Raw genomic sequence first — 25964 nt, forward strand, 5'->3', positions numbered from 1 at the left:
AGGTGAGGATTGAAAAGAAGAAAGAAAAAAAGGAAAAGTTATTTTAATAAAGGTAAATCCAACTAAAAAAATAATACACTAAAGTCATAAGTAGATCCAGTAGCATTATTATTCCACAAAGCTTGTATTCACTCAAATGAGAGCTTTAATATATATATATATATATATATATATATATATATATATATATATATATGTTTTGCATTGATTTTAGAGAGAAAGGAAGGGAGAGGGACAGAGAGATGGAAACATTGATGAGAGCGATACACTGATCAACTGCCCCCTACCGGTGACTGAGCCCAAAACCTAGGCATGAGCCCTGCCAGGGAATCAAACCAGTGACCTCCTGGTTCATGGGTTGACGCTCAACCACTGCGCCATACTAGTTGGACCAAATGAGAGCTTTGATGCCACAAAATGGAAGTGTCTCATAGAGTCTCTGCATTTTCCTGTAATTTACATAAAACAGCAGTACTAAAAAAAACTAATTATGTTCTTCAAAATAATTATTGCATTTTGATTTGTTTGCTCTTTTTTCTCTTTATTTCATTTTCTTTCAGAACCTAATCTAGATTGATGTTCTAATAAATTCATTGTTATAATACTAGAACCACATTTTCAACTTATTTGACCCGGGTAAAGATATATAATTTTAGATGTGTGATGAGATCTTTTGTTTTGATGAAAATACACGATATGATTCTTTTAGTGTTTAAATTACTCTAAGGATTATTAAATTGCTTTTAATTTTTAAATGAGATTATTTAATGTATAAGAACATTTTAATCTCCACAAATTAGGACATGCAGTGATTTTACTGGAATATTAATAATTAGCAAAGGGATATAGCATAAGTGAAAGGAGTGAGGTGCCAAAGAGACTCACACCTGGGCAACAGCTCAGGCACTGGGAAAGGAAACTGTAACATTGGAAAAGCTCAGTCATGTTTTCCCTTTTCCTTTCAGATCTAAAAAAATGATGCATGTAAGATAGTATGAATATATCTTACCAAGTATAAGTAGTGGACACTAAGTTTTACTTCCCCATTACATGGGTAATTGTTCAGACACATACACACATGCTTAAGTAAAATAAATATATCTTGCCTTACAAACTCTTCCAACTCGAGAAAGAATTGTCTTATCCGAAGTACTGCCTTCTTGAGATGATTCACGAAAGAAGAAATATATCTTATCATCATCTGGATTATAGGTGTCTGGTATGGGGAAAGTCCCAATAAATTTGGCACCTGTTTGAAAGAAAAGAAGCTATAAATTAAAATACTGAAATAATTTAGCCACGATACTACTGGCATCTTTTGTATGTAAAACAATTAGCAGAATTTAAAAAAAAAATGAACCCTGCGTGGACTGTGGGAAATGAGACAGAGAAAAAATAAAAATGATACCCATAGAAACATGTATTCGCATGAAGAGGTCCTGAACAAGTTATGGAGGAACTCTAGAGAGCAGGTGAGAACATGACTGGCTGATATTCACAATGTTTGCACCTCAACTAAATTACTTAACTTACCCTTTCACACCTGGAGATTCTATGACTTATATTCTTTTATATGATGGAGTCACTGCTTTTTAGACACAATAACTATTATAAAAAGCTTAGGAAAAACTATAAACATACCCTAAATTGTGTTATATTAGGAAGTTATTTGCTGCATTTTGTGTAATTGCCAAAGGGGAAAATATGAAAAAAACAACAACAAATAGTGCATGGATCAAGTCCAGTGTAGGCTTTGATGACATTCTCTCCAGGTTCATATCATGTCTTTGCCACCTACTGGAAAGATGACCTTGGGAAATTATTTATATTCTCCATGCCTCAAGTTACTCACACCTAATAGGAGGCTACTGATGTCATCTACCTACTTGGATAACTGATACCATGAATTAATATATATAAAGTACTTAGTATCTGACAGTGACTGACACATAAGTGTTCAATAAATGTTTATTATTAAGATGATGATTACAATGATAATCATTATTATAATTATGACCACAAACCAGAAAAAATTGTGCACATACAAGCAATTATTAGTATAATATGTAGTGGCTAATAATGAAATAGTTCTAAAAGTTCTGCATGGAAAGATGTCCATAATACAGAGTAGGTAAAAAAAAAACCAAAAAACCAGAAAATAAAACATTGGCAATACTTGAAACCCTTTGCTAGTTCAGAAATAATCCTTTTGACTAAGACAGTGGTTGAGAAATAAAAAAAGGACTTCAATTAAATGGAAAGTACTAGATACCTGGAAGGAAGCACAGAGCATTGTTCAAGGAATAGAAGCAGCAAACAGGAGAAGATAACCCTACACACACACACACACACACACACACACACACACACAATAAGAAATTAGAGGTAAGAAAGATCAACACTGCCTTCTCTAGAGATTTGCCCAGGGATCTGATTGTGGTGTACCCCGTTCCCCTACAAATGCAGAGCAGTTCAACAGACAAAATTTAATGTTTGATTTCAAGTGATGGGTAGTTCGGTCCTTATCATCCCGGCTCTCTGGGTCAGCCTTGGTGGCTCATCCAACTGTTTCTCTGCTTAAATGAGAAGTGTTAAGAGGAAAAGGAGGGTGGGGAGAATGTGAGCACCAACTTTCTCCACTTTGTTCTTTATTATTCCCTGTTCTGTTCCTGGAATTTAGAACTCCAATGGATTCCTATGCTCCTGATAATCTCACTTTCATGTGATCCTAGGTTATATAAAAGTTAATTTTAGAAAACTATGTAGGATGCTTTAAATTTCCTTTTCTAATTAATCTTAAATTAGCAAGTTCCATTAACAATTCCACTCAAGGTTTTATGATTTTTTCCCCTCCGACCCATCTTTTAAATTATTGATAAATTACAAACACTTGGTTTTGAATTCCTGAGCAAAGTAAAAGTTCTTTTGTTGTGACAAATGAACACTTCTCATTTTTTACTTAAATACATTATGTTTCTTTAAAAAAACAAAACTCTTTGTGGCAATAAATTTTCCTACAAATGCAGTATTAAGATTTCAGCACATTCATGAAAACAAAAACGATTTTTAATTACTATTCTGTACAAGGCACTTAGAACAAGAAAACTGGTAGAATCAAAGAATGTAAAAAATTAATAAAACTAACTCTTCACTTCAAACCAATTACAATCGAGATTAAGGAAATAGTAACATATGGCCAAGATATATGGCTAAGAAGGCCTGTCTTGATGTTTCCAATGACTTAAAAGGGGGTTGAGACAATATAGGCAGAGAAAAGACAACCAACTACGGGCTCCCATATACACAGACTAGACATTAATAATCATCTATAGAACTTTTTTCAATTTGCAGATGTCTCAATTCAATGCCCGGACCCTGGATGAAAATCTCCAGTTGTACTGGCATGTGTATTTTTAAAATGTAGTTATATACAAAAATAAATAAAACCTTATAGGTGATTCTTATAAGCATATAAGATTAAGAGTCACACATGTAGATGGCCATTTTATATATAACAGATGGTTTTATTGTGTCTATTCAGTGACTTTTAGTTTTACTGGTTTTATTGAACGCTCTTTTGAATGTTGATTATTTTTCTAGTACTATAAGAAAATTGTTTTGGAGTACTGTAAGAAAGTTGAATGGTAGAAGTGTTTAAAGCCAAATGTTTACTAAATGAAGAAATCTAATTAGGGGAAAAGAGTATCAAATAGTACTCTCTTCTGTGATTTAAACAATATGCATATTTATGAGTTAAAAGTACACACATGTTTCAAGAATAAAGAGTTTCTTTTTTGCAGATTCAATTGAGGTCCTGTCTTAGAACATTGATGCTAGTATTTCTTGATAGAAACTTTCCTGACATGCTGCCTAATCTGGGTAAAAATAAGTATCATGTAATCAGTATATGACATGCACTGTTGCTGAATTAAATAATATAAAATTATGCCAATAGACACCTGGGCTCTATTATACCACATTTTCCCCCTTTGGCATTTGAAACACATGTCCTAATAGGGGTGGAGTTCGTACTCATGCATTTTCACAAATGAACTTTAGCATGATACCAAGAGTCACTGCCAAGTGAAGATGGAATAAATCCACAGGGCCTGCAGTACACATCGCTTTCATTTCTCCCTCTGAACCTCTCACCCAGATGAGCTCACCTACACAATGACAATGTATAATGACTTTCTTACTTTCTTTTACTTCTCGCAACACCTTTTTTCTAAAAAAAAAAAATGTTATTCTTTTGTGTGGAAGGAGAATTTATAGCCAACAGAGTATTCCCAAAGAAACTGCAAATAAAAACTGCCTCCATATGTTAAAAATGCAAAATTAAAACAAAAGTTCTCCTTTACTTCATGGAAGGAAACAAAAACATGCAACTGAGGTGTCATTATTTGTTTTCATTTTCCATACTTCAGTTTTTTCCTAAAATTCTCATAAAAACTCCACTGTGCTTGAGTGGCCACCTAACTTGTATCTATATTCCTAGTTATTGGCATGTTCTAAGGTAAAGTTGAGAGAGAAAAAAATGTGGAATCACCTAAGTCTTCATCTAGAACTCCCCATAGTATTTCCATGTCACCTTTGTGTTTTATTCTGTTAGGTATTTAATAGGCAGATTAGCTTCTCAAAGAAGGCATCAGGACTCATACTTAAGTCTTTTGGAACTGGGTTAGACAAAGTCATCGAGCAATTCTGACAAGGATCCTTGGATTAGTAATGATACCATTATAAATAACCCAGCTATGAATGTACTGGAAAGGAGCAAAGGGAAGGCCAAAGTTTATAGGCACGCCATTTGTGCAACTTTACCAGGAAGCTGCAAAGCCACTAGTCTGTTCCTGGAAGATCGCTGGGAGAAGAGACTGGATAGCAGACACATGCCAAGTAAGGTCTGGATGATATAGGGAGCAGATCAATGACCAGAGTAGGGTTGGCCACTGCAAGCGTGGAAAGATTTAAGATACATAAGCTCCTAAACCAAGTTCTCTCTCTTGAATGCTGGGCTCCTGGCTCTCTTGTTGTAGGGGCTGTGTCCCCTGTATTTGCCCACATGGCTCAGGGCCATGTGGACCCCACACAATGGACTGATGGATTAGAACTAGTCTGATGCTGTGTAGGACCCAACTCTACATGGAACAGAAACTCTGAACACTGGCTTTGCTTTTAGCTCTGCTGAATCCCCAGCTGCACCTCTTTCAGGACTGGTTTAAGGAAAATGGGACTTTGCAAACCAAGGGATTTAATTCCACGAAAATAAAGCTTTCTACCACACCTCATCCTCCGGAGGGGTCTCCAGAAATGCTTATTCCAGTGGTACCCAAAGAACCCCACTCCCATAAGCAACGGAGAAAGGCCATCCACACATTTCTCCACTAATAGTAAGTGCAGAGCTTAACTGCTATCACACTGGTTAATTCCAGGCAGGGCAAAGAACAAAATATGGCACACACATGCATCAAGGATTTTAAACTCCCTATGAGGTTCAGTAATAAAAATGGACTTATTAAAGATTCATTTAGTATCATATTTTTAAAAGGTTAATTACTTAAAATCTGCATCTTAATAGCTAAAATACTCAATTGCAAATTTAATTTAATTCTTAAATTTCATTTCATCTTAACATAATATCAGTTTACCTTTATGAGAGTTTACATCATCACAGACATGCAAAAAGTAGGATTTTAAATTGCAAATGAAAGTATGGAAAGCAAAATTTAAGAGAAAATAATATCTTAAAGGGAAATAGTACAATCTATAATAATAAAAGCGTAATATGCTAATTAGACTGGATGTCCTTCCAGGCGTCCTTCCTTACAGACAAAGCCACAGCAGGCGGGGCCAAGGGAAAGGCAGCAGAGGCCCCTGGCTTGGCGACAGTGGGCGGGGGCCGCAGGCGGGGGCCAGGGCCAAGGCTCTTGCACAAATTTCATGCATTGGGCCTCTAGTAATGTAATAATATATAAGAAGAAATACATTAGACATTGATGCTATTATTTGAAATATCAAATATCTGTCAGATCTTTCAACCTGACAATAATTTTATTAGACCCAGGATTGAGTTTTACATCTAAATGCCAAATGAATAGTAAAGAAAATTTACACATATGTTGCAGTATGCTATTGTGGGCTCTTGTACATCATTAATAAACAATATACTTTCCACCACAGCTGTTTAATAGAAATGTCCATGATGATGAAAATGCCTTATATCTGTGCTATCCAATAAGGTAGCCCCTAGCCCATCTGATTATTGAGCGCTTTACATATAACCAATGTGACTAGGAAACCGAATTTTAAATTTATTTAATTTTAATTAATTTCACATGTGGCTAGTGTCTACCATATTGGTTAGTGCAGCTTTAGAGTAATTAGGCTGTGTCATTAACTGTGTTAGGTCCAGTGCTAAGGAAGAAACTGAGCGTTTGGTAGCCCCATAACTGCTACCAAAATAGGAGTCAAGCTTCCAAATTCAGGAGACCTGATATGCCGCTCTTGTCAGAAGTTGGTATCGTAATGGAAGGATGGGTCTGGTACTTAGGAGACCTGGACATATCCCTTCTTCACACTGAGTCTCAATTTGTGGAGCATGAGGTTGAATAAGATAATGTCTGAGATAACACTCATTCCCAATAATCAGCACAGCTCCTCTAACAATCACTGTGCTTTGTCCCCACCACTCCTGACACTAGCTGATGACCCCACTGACCTGTCTTTGGACCTAGGCTGACTACAACTGAAAAATGGCCACTTCTCAGAACTGAGGACAGAAACTCTCCCTAAGCAAGCCGATCTTTTTAGCCTTAGCATGTCAGGTACGTCCTCATCATAAGAATTTCATAATGTTTGTGTAATTTCTCCCTTGCTCTGTCCTAGTTTCCATGGACCGAGAAGCTAACTGGGTCTCTTGAAGGACTCACTGTGCTCTTCTGATTCCAGCCTGCTTGTCCCTTAGCAAACCTCTGACTTAATGCTCACACTGACTGACTCCGGCTGGACCAAAATGATGTAAAAAACAATAAAATAATGGCAATAAACCAGAGATAAGGTGATAGAGACCTATAGGAAGATGATGGCAATGGAAAAAACAAGGTCAATCGATATTTTGAAGGAAGTAAAGGTCCTTAGCAAAAGATTAGATAAAGGGTGAAGGAGAGGAAGGAATCAAAGATAATTTCAAGGTAACTGGGTGGATGAAATTAAGAAAGTTAAGGCAGCTAAAAATCAGGAAACTGGAAGTGAAGGATAGGTTACAAAGGGAAAACATGGTCATTTTAAAGTTAGACTCATAATATTTTAGATTTTAGATACAATAGTCTCTTATATACCTATTTCTACATCTCTATCTATCTACCTATCTATATATATGAGGAAACTCAAAGGATCACTAAACAACTTGTAAAAGTTTCAAAGCACTTTTGTAGTATAATCAAGGCTAAGGCTTAGATATCTTTACTCCCATATTAAACAACCATTTCTTCTAATCTGAGACAAAAATATAAGATATCCAAATAAATGTTTTTAAGGGCAATCAGTTCTAAGAAAAAGCTGGAAATATAGTTTTAGGAAACACTAGAACACAAGAAACAATTTCACAGAATTCAGCACCCTGTGAATACTTTTATTATTCCAAATTTTCAGACGAAGAAAGATTTGACCAAGGCCACAAATAAGTGATGGTAAGTATTTAAACCTAAGCAACTAAATTACACATAAACAGAGCTATAATTTTTATCTAAACTGGGGCACATTTGAGAGTTAAAGAACAGGTTAAAACTGGAAACATCCAGGCAAATCAGGTCATATGGCACTAACCACTAAGAAATCTGCCATAAATGCTCTAGAACCATAAATGTTCTCCCTCAGTCTTAATCATTTATTTGCCTACATTCAATCCATTGAGAACTTCTGTGGTATATATTTTCTCCTACCTTCAATTTCTTCCTTTCTGATGATTCAATTGCAATTTTTCCCCAGCATCCAAAATGTTATCCTGAAATCTCCCTCAAATTCTTCTATTCCCAAACAAATATCTTCAATTTCTAATATTTATTCCTGTATATTCTCATGTCCACCTGCACTGCCACTACCTTTGTTCCTATTCCATCCTTATTTTCTGCTTTTGTGCGATGGTCTCTTATCTTTTTCTGTTCTCATTCTCCTTTAGTCTTCCCCTCATGCTATTGTCAGTTACCTTCATGAAAAACAAAGATCTGATCCTCTAACTAATATCAGGGAATGGGGCAGGGGGTCAAAAGAAACAACCTTCCAGTTAAAAATAAATGAGCTTTGGGGATGTAAAATATAGCATGGTGACTATAGTTAATAATATTGTACTACATATTTTAAAGTTGCTAAGAAAATACATCTTAAAGTTCCCATGACAAGAAAAAAAAATTGTTAACTATGTCTGGTGATGGATGTTGCTACATTTACTGTGGTGATCAATTTATAATATATACAAATATGGAATCATTATGCTATATACTGCAACTAATATAATGTTACTTGTCAACTATCCCTCAAAAAGATAAAATATAAATTAAAAGATAGATAACTTCTCATCAGTTTCTGGATATTTACAGCTTTCTAGTTTCATATCCCACTCTCTTATGCCTCAGGCATTTGTCATGCATGAGGTTAGCAACCCTCCTGCATAATCTTTTCAGGCCCAGTGTATAGAATAGCCGGTAGTATGCCATAGGCCCTCAAATGTTGTTTATTAAATGTTGTTTGTTCAACCAACTCACTTGATCTTAGCCAAAAGGTCAAGAAGTGACAAAATGTTCAACCAACTCAAAGGCTTTCTACTTTTGCCATGCTTTCCACATGGCCTGAAGAACAAATCTGCTAGGCAAATAATAGTTGAATAAATATCTCCTATATTTATTGTTCTAGCAGTATTCAGACTTCTTTGTGGATTTGTCACAGTTAAGGAAAAGAATGGAATAATCTTTTAAATGGCAATATAATGATATTTGCCATTCCAAGACTGGAAAATACAATCTACATTTCACTTTAAAGCCTTAAGTATATCTTGTTACCAAGCAGATGACTAAATTTTCTTTTGGTAAAATCTATGGAGTTCCTCTCAATTAAGTATTTCCACAAAACCTCACAAGGCTCAAGAAGATAGTCCTGCCTTGCATGAGTGTTAAGAAATCACTTAATTGGGGATATTCTAAATTTATGTTACCTATTAATGGGTTCTATTTTGGTCAATGAAATTGACATTGTTGTGTAAACAAATGGATCTGGAAGTTTTGACTAAAGAAATGTTTTTCCCTTTTGTTTATATTGTCATTCCTTAAATGACATGGAGAGATAGAGAGATAGCCCCTAGGAAGTCTCTACCCTGGCCTCCTCCACTAAAACCCAATATTTATGGTGGGAATCCTGCTTAAATAGCAATGTTATGTTATTCTGCTATGCAGCGGAATAAAGTCCTATGTTGATTAGAAAACATTAACGATAAATCCTGACTTGTTGCAAGGCAGTAGGAAAAAAAAAACCCTGCATTTTTCCTTAAATTAAATAAATATATTTAGTCTTTGTTTTGTTGTTGCTTTTTCTTTTCTTTCTTTTTTCTTTCTTTTTTTTTTTTTTTTGAGGAATTTGTTTGTCTTATTGAAAACTTGGAATACTGTATGACCCCCAAACAAAAAAGAAATCAAACTAATGTCAATATCAATATGCTTAAAATTTTGGAGGGAGATGTCTTATCCAAAACATAAATTATCTTTAAACAAAAGAAGTTAGCATTATAATCTAACCCCTTTCTAATTTGCTCATAAACAGAATTTGACTTAGTCATCAAAAGACTATAGGAGAAAGATTGCTATCTTGTAGCCTAGCTCTGCAGCTTACAAGTTGTAAGATCTTGACCAAATTATTCAACTTCTCTCTATCTCATCTTTAAAAATTTGTAATAATACCTCATAGGTCATTAAGAATATTAAAAAATCAATTAGAACATAGAAATGTCAAGGACAACAGCACACGCTCAATAAATGTCAGTTATTATTATTATTATATATATAACATGTATAACTTTGTGAGAATTTATTTCAAACTTATTTTAAAATGTTGAACTAAATTGCTTATCCCAAAACACATCTGAATGAATAATAATGACTTTCTTATCTTTCCAAAAGCAAGGCAAAACAATCAAAAGTGAGAAAATCACTAACCATTGAGCCAGTAGTGCTCTGAAATGTCAGTTCTGATGTAATGGTGGTCTTGAGTAGGCCCAAGGGACCGCGTGAATGCAGTATCTTTGCCAAGGAAATCAGAAGCTGTTCCAGAGTAGAGGTATTCATCTGGGTGGGAGAAAAGAATACATAAGACTTCTAAGAGTTTACCAGCAGTACTATTTACAATATACTAATTTCACAGCATGAAACCAAAGATGTTTATTGCTTAACATCAGAATATATTGGGGCTATAATTCATAAATTTCACATTCAGATTTTGAAAAATTTGCTTAAAGAAAAGATAACTCCATAAACATTGGTAATCTGATGCTTTAAGAACTGTACATGTATTGGCTTCTCTTATAAATTAGCTCTTCCGTCCTTCTCACAAATAATTCAATGGTATATTATAATTAGGAGTTTCTCATTGTAACAACACAAAGAAATATTAAAAAGTAAATGCCATAATGAGGAATGGATTGCATAATTAGTATTTACTTAACAGACACAACCTCAATGACCACAACTTTTCTTTGCCTAATCTCTGCTGAAAGGGAGCTTTCAGCACTGAAGTCATTCTTTGTAATTATAACATTTCACATTCCTTGTAGCTAGTCATGTCTCTAATAGTTCTGATAAACAGGAATTCCTGAAAGGGGAAAGAAGGGAATGATGTTGCTATTACTGCATACCAAACTTCTTTGTCCTGTTATTTATGTAAAGTGGATATCCATGTTTTATGAGAGAGAGGGGAGAGGAGAGGAGAGGAGAAGAGAGGAGAGGAGAGGAGAGAAGAGGGGAGGGTTGGGGAGGGGAGGGAAGGAGAGGGGAGGAGAAGGAAGGGGAGGGGTAGAAGGACGGGAAAGAGAAATGGGGCTAGGGAAGAAGAAAGAGGCTGAGAGGGGAAAGGTTGGTGGGAAGATAGAAGGAGGAAGAGGAAAAGGAGACAGGAAGGAGAGAAAAAGATGACAGGAAGGGGAAGAGAGTAAAGGGAGATGGGGGTGGGGGAGGCATAAAGAAAAGGATTGGCGGGGGTCGGGGGGGGGGGGAAGAGGAGGGTTCCCCAATGATTATTATCACATTGGCGGGGTGGAGGAAGGTAGCAGAAAAGAATGCTATCCCTATAGTAGAATGTGTTGCCTTTTTGAGAGCTAAGCTACTGCAAGAAATATTCATAGTCAACTACTTTGGGTTAACCTTAATAGACCAAAATTAAAAATGGCCAATCTCTACAGAAAATTTAGATTTTTTTAAATGTCTAAATGAAAGAACAATAAAGACATTGTTTTATCACTGAAGACCAATTTTCCTCACAAACATATATTTAAATTTTGCTTTTGTATAAGTGATTCAAATACTTTCTAAATCCTCTGATTATATCCATCTAAATGCATTTTTACTAAACTAATTGACACAACACTCAACCTTAATAAAAAAAAGCACAAAATAGAGAAATCCAGTAAATAATGTAAATGTACATATGGCACTGCTTCCATCTCTTAAAACATTTCCTTAAAATATGTGGTAAATGGAAACATTTCATTTGGTGGAAAATTTTTAAAAACAAAAGTACAAAGAAACCAACATCAACGAAGTCATTGTGGGAAAAGTTTGGTAAGAGTAAAGGAAACAAATTATTACCTTCAAACAAAATTTTAACTATTTGAACATTTTTGTCAGAAAAAAATATTATGTTTCAACTCCAAAACTGAATCTGTAGATCCAGGCTTTAAAACTGTCTTCCTTGTATTTAAATTACTTAGAGAGTCTTAAGAGGGGTCACTGATGCCTACCATCTATTGTTTTTTATTAAGGGTGTGTTAACCCTTCTTGACAGATTAGAATCACAAATCATCTATCTCATTTTTTTAGGATAATGACTGAACATTAGTCACGATTTTCAAAACACACAAAAACACAAGCTTTCACTTCAAAGGGAGTTCACCAGTTCTCACTAAGTGAAAATTAAAATGTCATGGTGCTTCACTCGCAGAGACTATTCAAACATTTGATAGACAAGCTAAATAAAAAGAGAATAAAGTCACGAACTAAACCAAGACAAAAGGAGTTCTTATAATGGTTGAAATGTTGTGCCGACATTCCTCAGAGTAGACTTCAGACCACACAGCACGGCGCTTTTTAAACAGAAGAGTCTTCTCATAAGAAAACTTAAGATGTATACAAAGCTAGAGAAGACTGAACATGCTAATAAAAATTAGTGAACATGTGAAATTTTTATTAGCATGTGAAATGGGAATAACAGGTATTCTATTATCTGTACTCTATAATTTGATTAATTTATTTTATTAATTTATCCACTTATGTCTTATCATTAATCCTTCCACTTAAGTCTTAACATTTTCATCATATTATGTTTAAGGAATTGCTAAATTTATGGGGACACAGCTTAGCAAAGATAATCTGAGACATTGAAGTGTAAAATTTAAGAACAAGTGAGTGTGTGTGATTTGCATTAAAAAGAATTCAAGCAGAAGTTCATGTAAACATAACTGTGTAGACAGTAAGGATGGCTGAGACCTCACTTTATTGATAAGGATGCTAAATATAGAGAGATTTGGCACTAAAACACTATGGTCAGCGGAAGACTCCAAAATAATCTTTGACTCAATATAAAAATGTAGTTTAATCTACACATACCTTTTTAAAACACCTAAAGCAAGAACTGTCTGTCATTGATCTTACCTGTCATTACTGAAGCAAAAGGCTGTTGAGGATCAAAAGGACATTTCAGTCTGCCAGATTCCAAATTGTGTGTGTCTAGTTTGAACATAACTTCCTGTTATGAGAAATGTCAGAATCAGCAAGAACATAGGAGATAAGAACTAATATCTAACTCATTAATTCAACAAAAACTGATTGAGCATATACAGCATGTGCATCATGCTGTGCTCCTTAACTCTGTAGCAAATGTTATTACTGGCAAGACTCAATCTCCATGTTTTGGTCTCTGTTTGCCCAAAGTAATAATAATAATACGGAATGAATTTTTCTGTCAGAAGTACTAATATGCTCATAAATTTATGTAGTCTGGACCACTATCATTATCAATATCACCATCAAACACACATATTTCTTAAGTCTAATAAGTAATTTGTTGAACTTAGCAAGCCAATTTCCTCATCTATGAGATAAATTTACTATAATATTTATACTTCCATAGCTATTATGGTCTATTTACCTAAGCATCTGCAACTATTCCAAATTACTTAAGCCTTGTTGTACTTTGTAATTTTAGTGACATAAAATGTTTTAAGGTAGGAAGTTCATTTTCATAGCTGTTGATGCATGTGGGCAAAAAATATCCTGTTACAGTATTTTCACTGTTATGAAAACACTGTACACATTAAAAGCCACATAGTTATTTTGGCTGAAACATCTATTTGTACAATAGTGGCCACAGACACTGAATGACATTGGCATATTTTAATATTCAGGAAAAAAAATAACATCTTAAGTTGGACTTTCCAAGAAAAATATGAATGTATAATGAATATAGTCCCATGAGCTTGAGTGGTTCATAACAATGACAACACTACCCTACAGCAAAAGGGCTGATGACTCACCCTGCCTAGGCACTAGAGAAATCCAGCATTTCAGACATTCTCTCTAGATGGTGTAGCTACAGAGTTATATCAGAGCACACATACATGTCATAAAAAAGGACCATTCAGTGCTACTTCTCTAGAAAGCAAGCAATGAAACAAAAGGGATTGAGGAACTGGATTATTTATTATATTATCTGCCATGTCAGATGTTTTTCTTATGAACAAGACCAACAGTAGCTATTGCCTTTAAAAAAATAGCAATAGTAATTTAAATAGCATGATTAACAATTGTTAACCTACAGTTCCAAGTAAATGCATTTTAATACTAAATAGTAAGGTTCCTAACAGTCAGTAGGTACTAACCATGGGCCAGAAACTTTATGTATGTTGTCTCAGTGAATCCATGCCATAAGCCTAATAATGAAGCTACTCTGATAATTCCAATTTTACAAGAGAAATATTGAGGATAGAGGAATTAATTACCTTCTTCAGCATCACATAGCTAGTAAGAATTAAAGCAGTAGTTAGAACTCGCGTTGTCTCCAAAGTTCATGCTTTTAACTAATATAGTCTCAGAATTCAAACTCATGAACTTAAAATGTGTTGAAATCAATTTATAGTAGCCTCACAGTGACCATGTAACATGATCAAGCCCAAGGATGTTTAATTAGAACAGGTCAGCTAATGGCAAGCTATGAGAGCAGAGACCAGGCATGGAAAAAAGGTCTAGTGCGAATACATTTAGGGCTGCTTTCCAACTGTGGATGAGGCTAAAGGTATGTCAGAAAAAACACACCTGTAGATAGTGGTTCTTAAGTGTGTTTAAATATTGTTAAGGGAACACTATTCTTTACAGATCAAACAGAAGTGTTGACTCTAAAGCCTATAATAGGATATTGTAAAGGGGGAAAGTAAGCTGAATCCTGCTGTGGCAGAAGATCAGAGTGAAAGGCTAAAAAAAAAAAAACTAAGAAAATATCTGAGAGAATGTCACAGTTGACGCAAAGTACTAAATACTCCCTTATAATTGTACAAACTTCTGTTTTCATAATGCAACATTTCATTAAATTCTCAAGATAAGCCCGTAAAATGGGTATTTGTGCAGGCCGAGGACAAGGCCTCCCTTATAATCTCCTGGAGAAAGGAGACAGTGGGGAAGCAAGTTTCCCTGGCCAGAGTCAAGGACACCAACAGGAAGATGATGTAAAAAATAATGGCTGATTAAATGGGCTGCCTCAGATAGACTGACTACTTTACATGGCGCTCTAACTTTTGAGACAGTTTCAACTTCATAAGAATTTTTTCTCCATTTAATTCCTTAATCTAATTATTTTTGCAAAAAGCATCTATTGAGGCTGCACACTAAAATATTGTTGAAACAAAGCAAGAGTGATAGGAAATCTTTAATCATCACAACTAGGCAAAGTTTTTATCAATATTTTTCTCATTTAAAGATGAGATTTGCATCAGGAGAAGGAAAATAGAATTTACTTCCAATATAATTATTTAACAGCTATCAGGCACTCCAAGGTTTGCAGAATACATGTATATGTATATGTACATTATATATATATATATTTAGCAGATATTAATACAATACTTTTGAAATCCTTGCTTTTGTACCTTTCTGTGTTTCTGTGGGCTATTACGGCTGAGTATTAAGTGGCTGGAATGAAGCAAGTGCTATGCCAAAGCCTATACTATAATTTTCTCATTTTGTCCTCAAAATTACTCTGTGAGGTAGTTAGTATTACTATCATCATTTTGCTGAATAAACAGAAGCTTGGAAAGCTTATGCAGTGTGCACAAGACCATGGAGCTGGTAAGTGACTGCAGCCATAATTCAAACTCTGGGTCCTCGAGCTCCAATGATTAGTTGTTGACAGCAGCCCTGACTTCTGTCCTGAAATCCAGATCCAACTTCCCACTGGCATGACCTACTGACCATTTCTCAAATGCAGTACGTACAAAACTAACTCACCAGTCTCCCCACAAACTTGTTACTACTCTCACCTCAGTAAATAACACCACTCTCCAACTCACTGCCAAACGCAGAAATCTGGGATTCATTTGAGCTTTTTGACCCTTCTGCCCATTGCCCCAGCCGCACTGAACAGGAGTCTCCAGAAAGGGGATTACCCATACTTCTCTTCTTCATCCCTGTTATATATTAGTTCCCTCTTCTCAGTCACCTCCAGAGCAACCTTGTCTATTTTGAAAATGGAAGAGCCTTGTAAATTCCCTCTGGAGGAACAATGAATTCCTAGGACTAATAATTCATTCACAAAGTTAACAATCTTCAAGCAGGGCTGACTACAATTACCTGTACTCCTGACCAGCAGCAAACTCACAAGGCTCCATACGCCTGTGCACTCATAATTCTCTTATTCTCAAAGAACTTGTAAATTTCACTGCCCCTGGGCTTCTTGACAGTCTGAAGCTAAATAATTAGCTCCATCTAAATTCCTTTTCAGCACTTGTGACTTTTAGGAGCTAAAGAACACTCTTTGCATCCCTCAGCAGGTTGTGAGTTTGGCCTTTAGCCTCAGGCCTCAAAACATATCCAAACTGTGGGGCTATCTCATATAATTACACCCTGTGCTGTGAGCTACCATTATACATTATCCTTCATCAAAGCTAGCCAAGAGAACATTACACAAGCAACAAAGAATGATGGATTCAAGTTGCCAAGTCTCCTAGTGGTTCAGAGATTTAACTATCAGGGTTGCTTTATTTTCAAACAGTTGAGTCTGGGCTGGTTAGACAAGTTGGTTAGAGAGGAAAGTTTATCCAGCCACAGTTGTGAATTTGATTTCTGCATGAATCAGTTAAATCAATATAAAGAAACCTGTTCCATAAACTCAGACTTTAATATCAATCATGAAGCCAATTCTGCAAATATGCGTGGTTACTCACAAGAAGTATATACATAAACATAAAGATGACAGTGCAACCATCAACCTATACAAGGATACACGTTCCAAAAGCACAGTTGTGCAAGTTGGTCTAGAGATTGAGTGCTTTGGTTGAGTTCTTTGCTAGAGCATTTATTAGTTGGGTGATCTTGGCCATGTTATTTAATTCCATTGAGACTCAGTTTTTCATAACTTATAAATTAGAAGTGATAAAGATACTAACTTCATTACGAGTGTTGTGAAATTCTAAGAAAACAATTCATGTAAAATGTGTGGTATAATCCATGACACACAAAAAACTTCTGATAGATTAGTAATTAATTACATTTCTGAAATCTGCATGTTTCTCATTTATTGAAATGCTCCGAGAGAGCTGCTATACATTACTCCTAATTAATGTATACTTTATTTCCACTATGTCAATTTGGTCCAGCAGAAATAATGGGTTCAGTGTGCTAATATTACTATCTATAGTGCTAATATGACTATCTATACAGTTATTAGAAAATCATTATATTTTCTGTACTTAATGTCTGCCATTATAAACATAACAGGTCACATTTGTTGGATGGGAAAAATGAAATTTCTTAAAAGATACAATTCCATTGCAAAGTCTTGTGGGAAATGGATTTTTACCAATAGCAACATACAAAACAGATCTAGTTGTAAAAAAACCTCAAGAGAAAATGAAGACATACATAGAGCCCATAGAAAACATGCACTTTCAATATTTTGAACTATTAATTTTGATCATCTCACTAAAAAAAACTTTTAATAAAACAATTTTTATTAGATAGATAAAGTATATAATCAAAATGGCAATCCATAAAGTGGTTGGGAACATGAGTTCTTATACCATACACAAATTATATGACTCCATGTTTCATAATAAAGTATTACAATAAATTGTTTTCAAGCAATTTCATTATATTACCTCCTTGTAGACTCCAAGATCAATATATCCACATATTGGATGGAATGCTCCAGTTCCGCACACATAAATGTGAGTTTTATTATAGGGTTGAAGGACTCGAATAAGATTTGCACATTCTGTCTATTGGGAATAAAAAAATAAAAGCATTAGCATACAATTCAAGTTTTTAAAAGATGATCATTCATGCCACCTGCTTTTCAAGTAGATAAATCATCAAAAAAAAGGGGAAATGAAAAAGATTTATGATAAATGTTTAGACACCTGACTTAGCAAGAAGGTAAAACAAATTAGAAATTAGCTTAAATGATTGACTTTGAAACTTTTTGAAATTTTAAAGGTTTGAAATTATCAGGGTGCCAGAATGCACATCTCTACAGTGATACTTAATGGGGTCTGTAGAATAAATATACATAGAATATTAATGAGGTATCCATACTTTTTTTCAAGAATTACCTAGAGATCAAAACTCATCATGTTCTGATGTTCACTATATAGATTCTGCTGTTTGCAACATAAACTGTCTCAGCTACACTGCACACAGATCTGTATTCCTATATATGTGTTCCATTTTTATTGGCTGGAATGCCCTACCATTTTATTTCCATTTATTTTCTTCATATATATATATATATCCTATATAATAAAAGTCTAATATGCAAATCGACCAAACAGTGGAACAACTGACCAATTGCTATGACAGGGGGAAGACGCTCAATGCAGGAGCTGCCCCAGCCTGCAGGCCCCAGGCCAGCCAAGGTGGGTGCCAGTGGGGCCACCCGATCGTCCCACCAGTTGCCCTGTAGAGGGAGGCAACCAGCGGTGGCGACGGAACAGGGCTGAAGAGCAGGCGGTGCCATGCCGGCCAAGGCGGGTGCCTGCAGAGGCCCCACAATTGCCCCGCTGGTCACCCCACAGATCGGCCCTGATCGCCGGTCAGGGCTAGGGACCCTACTTGTGTGCAAATTTCGTGTACCGGGCCTCTAGTATATATATTGATTGCAGTGAGGAAGAGAGAAGGAGAAAGAGAAAGATAGAAACATCAATGATGAGAGAGAACCATTGATCAGCTTCTTCCTGCATGACCCACAAAGGGGACCGAATCCACAACCCGCATGTGCCCTGACTGGGAATCAAAGTGGTACCTCCTGGTTCATAGGTCATAGCTCAACCACTGAGCCATGCCGGCCAGACTATTTCCATTTATTTTCAATATTACAGAGCCTTCAATACTCAGACTAATTTCTGCTTATTCCAAGAATGTCTTTTATTTTTCCATGAATATTTTTATACAAAGTCCAAATTTTAAAGAAATTTTTACCTTTCTAATTATTTTGCATATGCTTAGGCCCCAAAATATTTCTTTATATTTTCATTATCTTTATAACAATTATTTTCCATGCCCCTGTTACTTTTAAATACTCAATTTTTTAGTCATTTTTGTTATTATGTATAATTTTCAATTTATCTCCCAAAGTGACTTCTTATCATTACAAAATTACTGGAAACAATTTCTTCATTATGGCTTCATGATTCCTGGACCCAAAGAGAAAACACTGGGCTATAACATGCTTGTATTCTAGATTGACTCTATCCAAGAGATGGGCAAGAATTTACTAAGTGGGAAACCTATGGAACCACAGAGGTTCATTATCCTTATCTGGATGCCATCGGTTCTTTACCAGTCAGGCACTGGCTTATGGCACTGTTGTTTTGGGGGTTGGTAGGAAGAAATTAAAACACACACACAGACACACACATACACACACACACACACACACACACACCTCACCAATGACCTCACTGGACTGGTAGGAAGGTTTTTAGAATTAAATACATTTTTAAAAAGGCAAACAACCGCTTATTCATAAAATTGTTATATGGTTTAAATTAATAATATAATATTTAATAGTTGCTTATTATTGCTGTATGTTAAATATCAATATCAATATTGTCTGCATGCTGTGATAGAGTTCCTAGTACCCATTCAGCTACCCTGGCAATTTTATGTCTCCAGAATTTGTAGATCCCAGTTAATAAAATCTGCACATTTCATCACAAAAGAATGTTACAGTAAACGCACTGAGTCTTCTGTTCTCTGCTTCCTTATAAACAACACAGTTGCTTAAGACTACGTGAAAGGACAATAATAGTCCCTCAGCTACACAAGTAACAGGTGTTTGTTTCTTTATTGGGTAGGAAGAGGCAGCCTCTCTAATAGGAGCAGGATAACTGAATGTGGTTGCTTAGATTGCATGCTGGAAAAAAAAAAAGAGACAGACACAGAGAGAGAGAGAGAGAGAGAGAGAGAGAGAGAGAGAGTTTACATCTAAGGATGTGCAAATAACACTATGGACGTGTTTATTGTCTTGGATAATTTCATGTATTTAGTATATGTTCTCCTGTATTTATTATATGTAGATTCCTAAAAACTGAACATTTTACATTCATTAAGACAATTTTCTGGCATATAGTCTTATTTAACAAATAAGAATTTTTTTCACCTTCACGCCAAGGTGTCTGATGAGGAGAACTTATTTTCCATTTGCAAAAAGGCACTGTAGGAAACCAGCTTCATGTTTCTTAGCATCATGTTAGGCAAGCTCAATTAAAAACCTAACTCAGCAAATATGCCATATGAATGGTTTTGAACAAACAATGGGTACACAGTAATATGAGTAAATGTGTATGGATCACGAGATAAACTGTAATGTGGCTTCATTGCTAGGGTAAGAGGTTTTAATATCTCTTTATTTTGTTCACTAATGCTCACTGAAGGGACTGTTATCTCTTTGTCTTTACCCCTATAAACAGATCCATGCAAGGGTGAGAGCTACACAAGGACTAGCACACAGGGAGGGCAAGAGTAGAATTATATGGCTGGAGTGAGGCAGGATTGACTCACTGCTAGTTATTTCATCATTTTTTTTCAAAAGCTCAATTTTACCAAATAATCTTATAGTTAAAAGGTAATTGTTATGGACTGAACATCTGTGTCTTCCAAAAATTCATAGGTTGAAACCCTAACTCCCCAGTGTGATGGTACGAGGACATACGGAGATGGGGCCTTTGGGAGATAATCCATTTAAGATAATCCGCAATGACCTACTCTCATTGCCCTATCCTAAGGATCAATATCCCTGTGGCTCTTTTGATTTTAGAGTGAATAGCTGTGTCTGCTATTCAAGAGAATAGGATCCTTAGGATGGGATTCAGAAGAGACTGGGGAGCTTTCTCTCTCACTCTCTGCTTTGTGAAGATACAACAGGAAGATGGCCATCTGCAATTTGAAGAGACTTTCACCAGGAGCCCAATCAGCTGGCACCTTCATCTTGACCTTCTCAGCCTCCAGAACTGGAGGAAATAAATGTCTGTTCTTTAAGCCGCCCAGTTTACAGTGTTTTGTTTTAGTAGCCGAAGATGAATAAAACATTAATTTTACAAGATTCTGAACTAAATATTTGTATAAAGGAATAAAACAATTCCCTTTCTAGCTTATAAATTATGGAGTCAGAAAGATTAAGGACTCTGAGAGACACAGCACTGTTTACAAAGGCAAATAAGGCCCAGAGTGAAGTTTTATACACATAAGAGATAAAATTTTAGCCCTGGCCAGTGTGGCTCAGTTGGTTGGGCATCTTTCCATGCACCAGGAGGCTGCTGGTTCCATCCTGGTCAAGGGCACATGTCCTGGATGCAGGCTCCATCCCCAGTAGGGGGCGTGCAGGAGTCAGACTATTGATGTGCTCTCACATCGATGTTTCTCTCTCTCTCTCTCTCTCTCTCTCTCTCTTTCTGTTTTTCTCTCTTCCTCTAAAAATCAATAAACAATTACTTAAAAGGAAAGAGAAATAGTTTTAGCAATTATAAAGAAAAAGCTCAAAATCACACCAAAAACATTTCACATCCTTTAACTTAAAAAAATAATAATAATAATGTTTTTATGAGAGAGGAAAAGAGAGAAAGAGGAAGAGAGAAACATCGATGTGAGAAATATCCACACGTTTCCTCCTGAACACACCCCAATCAGGAATGGAAAATGAAGCCTGGGTATGTGCCCTGACGGGGAATCCAGTCAGCATCCTTTCGGTGCACAGAACTAGACCCAACCGAGTCCCATGGGCCAAGACGCATATTTTGACTTTTCCAGGAGTAGTTTATTAAAATGCACTCAGCCCAGGAAATTAACCTATTATGCTAGTTTCTGACTTGGTAAACTATTAGCAAGGATTTATGTATGAAATGCCTCCCCTCTCTCAGACTGGGCTGATGTGGAATAGGGCAATGTACGGATGGGTCCTGATTTACAGGACATCGTTTCCAAAAAAAGTCAGCTCTGCGCAAACTTTTTTTGTACTGAAGTTGATTGAGGGCAGTTCCCTAAGCAGCCTGGAGGCAATGAAAAGGAACTGGCTGCCAGAAGGCAAGAAACCTGGGAAACGGAGATCCTGAAAGATAAGGTTTTGTAATTCAAAATTGCCTGGGTGGACATTTCAGCCAAACCAGTGATGTGAGGCAAAAACTTTACAGTGATTTCCCTTTTAATTTGTAACTTATTTTTTGTTTCAAAGATTGTGGTTTTTTTTTTTTCTTTTTATGCACAGAGCTTCCAAAGTTTTGTTTAAATAGCACAAGCAATAATTAACTCGATTTAATTCACTTAGTGACCCGCAGTGTGGCTATTAATGGTAGCATAATTCTGTGAGGCATGAAGAAAGATAACTTTGAGAAGCAGCTTTTTCAACTTTCCCTGAAAGCTGGCTAATTTGTCAGCTATTGCCCACAATGGCAGGGTTGCTGCATGTGACCAAACAATTCAATTCACTGGGTAATATACTCATCCTTGGGAATGTATTGAATTTCTCCTTCCTTCCCTCATTCCTTCTACCTACTCCCCTTCCTACCTACCTCCTCCCCACAGTGGAAGAGAGAGAGATGAAGAGAAAGAGAGAAAACAAGTTATCAACTTTTAAAAATTCTCTCGAGTAATATTTGTTTCAATATTTTACCTCTCACATGTATCTACACATTTATATAACTAATAATAAAACGTTTTCTTAGGTGATTTCTAAAACAAATATAAAGCTGAGTTAGTAGTTGGAGAAAAGACAAATATGTTTTACTTTATGTATTAACACTTGGAATTTTAGCCTCTGCCTAAATAGCTGGAAAAATGTAGGGTGTCTCAAAAAAGCACATACCCACACTTTGAATAATTACAAAGGCAGTGTTTATTAAAATACATTTTACTTTCAAAACTGAGCCAGCAGCTCTTAAAGTTTGTATACATTTTGGGGGACACACCCTGTATTAGTGAAACAGAAGTGCATGTAATTCTCTAGACTTAGATATAGTCCAATTAAATCCAATACAACTTTATATGTAATTCTGATAAGTGACTTATAAATTGTTAATTTTAACTTATTTAGGTTACATAGGGAAAGACTCTCATGACTTAGGAATCTGGTCTATTTCTGTTTTTAGTTTACTTTTCAGAATATTGTGGTCATCAAACCTTTTGTTGTTGTTGTTGTTAATTCTCACCTAAGGATATTTTTCCATTTATTTATAGAGAGAATGGAAGGGAGGAAAGACAGAGAAAGAAACATACATGTGAGAGAGACATATGGATTCATTGCCTCCCACATTGGCTCCTACCAGGGCCCAGGATCGAGCTTGCAACTGAGGTATGTGCCCTTGACAGGAATTGAACCCGGGACCCTTCCGTCCTCAGGCTGACGCTCTATCCACTGAGCCAAACTGGCTTGGACATCAAACATTTTTGATCGTTCATCACATGCCTGTCACTGCTGCATGTTGGTTTTGTCTAGCAGACCTCGAGTAGAATCTACTCTGCAGAGATATCTGTGTAGGTCTTATAGCTTTGAAAATATTTTAACGTTTCAAAATAAATACATGAAAATCCAAATATCACATTTCTCTCTTAAAAATGGAAGATTTAACAGTGGAGATTTCTACACCGCTAAACCCAGTTGTGGTAGGAGGGCAAAGGTAACATGTTAAAGAAAAAAAAAAGAGAGATGCTTACTTAAACATTTAAAAGACTATATCAAATAAAACAACTTGGAAAGAATATGTTTTACATAAGTAGATCACAGTGTAATAATATATTTTATTATAAATATAGTTATATATAGCTGGAAATATTGAAAATCTGTAAATAATCAGCAAGGAAAAAAAACATGCTAAAATTAAAAAATGAACAAATTGTAGGGATATGCCATTCCAAAAAATAAATTCTAATTTTAAAACTATATAAAATATTTAGGTTTAATGGTAATAAAAAAATTCAAGCTGAAACAATAAAAATAGCTTCATATTTTTTGGCAAATATTTAATGTGTTTATTTTATTCATTTATGTATCAGTATTAAATGTTAACTATATGCTGTATCCAATATTAACAGGGGTATGGGAAATACACTCTCTCATGAGCATCACTGCTGGTTAAAGCACAAGAGGCAGAAACTTTCCGGAGGGTCATTTTGCAAAGTGTATAAAAAATTTTATATCCTTTCAGCAGTAATTCTACTCAATAGTCAAAGATGTTCACAATATTTTTATATGAGGTTTTTCATGTGCAGCATCATTCACAATAATTAAAACTGGATTTATACCAAACTTCTAACAATAGGGGATTGATGAAATAATATATAGAGGAATGCGGTATAGCTATTAAAAGTAGTGTTATAAAAAGGAATTTAATGACATGGGAAAATGCTCGTGGCAGTCTGTGAAGTGAAAAAAAAAAGTGTTTTAAGGGGCTATGTAAACAATGATTTCATTCTGAAATAGTAAATAGATAAGATAGAAGAATAAACATCAAAATGTCACCAGCTACCTCTGGGTAATGTTCATGGGGGAGGAACTATTTACAGATGATTTCTATATAATTTGCAAGCTTCCTACAATGAACACTTTGTTTTACTTTCAGATATTCTGAAAAAAATGTAATCACAGGACTGTGGAGAAGCAAGAGCCTTGAACTCTATGTCATGGCTCTATTGACAGGTTGTGTCTCCGCGGTGAACGGATTGAGGCCAGGCTGATTGCACCCTGTGCGTTCTTTGCCTGGAGTGACCCGTTTACCCCACTCTTCATCATCAGGACTAAAGGCACTTCTTTAGTGACTCTCTTTTGAAAAATATTCTAAGCAGAAACAAAGTACGACCGAACAGTTTCCTGTCATCCCTTTCCTTCCCTGGATTAATCTGGGAACTGTGTTCAAGAAGGTGGAATAGTTCTTTTTTATTTCCACATCTTCTACTCTCTCACCACCCCAATTAGTGAACTCTCATTATGGTAAATAATTCACTGTTTTTCAGTTATATGGTACCTTTGTGTAAAGGCATAGTCTTTCCAAACACTTGTTAATCCTAAACACACTCTGGGGAAGTAGGTAAAAATTACTAGAGAGAAGGGAAAAGAGAGGGCAATGCCAAAGGTAGTAAAAAATGTCAATAAAACCCCACACTTGTCTCAGTTTTCTGCTGGCAGACATCTCTGCAATGCTGAAGAATGAGGATCTATGTTATGGTGACACTGAAGAGAAATGACTGGAGAGATAATACAGGTTTCAGACCTCAGGCATAAAGCACAGACTTAATGTGTGGGCTATAGTGTGGTGTAAAAGCACAGATTGTGGGGCCAGACTTCTGGGTTCAATTCCTGGCTTCACTATTTACTAGATATGTGATACCGGGCAAGTCATTTAATTTTTCTGGCCTCAGTCTTCTCGTCTAGAAAATGAGAAATAATAATAAAATCTAGCATACCATATAGTCATAAGGATTAAATGAGATTATAAATAGAAAGCGTTATAAACAACTCTCAGAACATGGTACTCTCAGAACATTTTACTCTATAAAAGTGTAAGCTATTCTTAGTAACTCTAATGTAATATTATTTTAAAGGGACAAATTGAAAAGGAGACAAAGGCTTGTATTATCCCTACATGATTCAACAGCAAACTTTATAGACTTCAGCAAAATGAGCAAAACTCCCCAAATCTCTAATCCTGGGTTGGCAGGAGGTGTGCTTAAAGGTTAGAGGTTATTACTAAGCTCCCAATACAACTGAAATGGAAGAGTGGTTTTCTTATGCTGGGTCCTATATATTCTAGGATGCTACCTTCAGAAAAATTTATCACCATTTGCTTTAACTTAGTAATAGGGGCAACTGAGTTACTGTATAACTAGAATTGGTGAACATCCTGAAATGGGAACACAGTCACAATTAAAACCTTCACTGACTGACCTTGAGTGTTTATCCCTCATCTACTCCACAAGAAAACTTCCAAATTATTCAAAATAATTTGGAAACTCTCATAA

The 25964-nt window shown here is 35.7% G+C and overlaps 1 protein-coding gene across 1 annotated transcript in view; it reads right to left on the reverse strand.

The window, feature by feature from the left end:
- The window catches only part of SEMA3D (semaphorin 3D), a 202616-nt gene that overhangs the window by 58296 nt on the left and 118356 nt on the right, over window positions 1-25964 (reverse strand). The window contains exons 5-8 of the mRNA XM_070424159.1: window positions 17618-17737; window positions 12906-12999; window positions 10200-10328; window positions 1107-1249 (exon numbers count right to left, since the gene is read on the reverse strand). Of these exons, the coding sequence (XP_070280260.1) occupies window positions 1107-1249; window positions 10200-10328; window positions 12906-12999; window positions 17618-17737 (486 nt within the window). The remainder of the gene's footprint in view (window positions 1-1106; window positions 1250-10199; window positions 10329-12905; window positions 13000-17617; window positions 17738-25964) is intronic.

The sequence above is a fragment of the Myotis yumanensis genome, unplaced genomic scaffold, assembly GCF_028538775.1.
Source record: "Myotis yumanensis isolate MYYU_CA2020_CCGP unplaced genomic scaffold, mMyoYum1.0.hap1 SCAF_9, whole genome shotgun sequence".
Classification (NCBI taxonomy): domain Eukaryota; kingdom Metazoa; phylum Chordata; class Mammalia; order Chiroptera; family Vespertilionidae; genus Myotis; species Myotis yumanensis.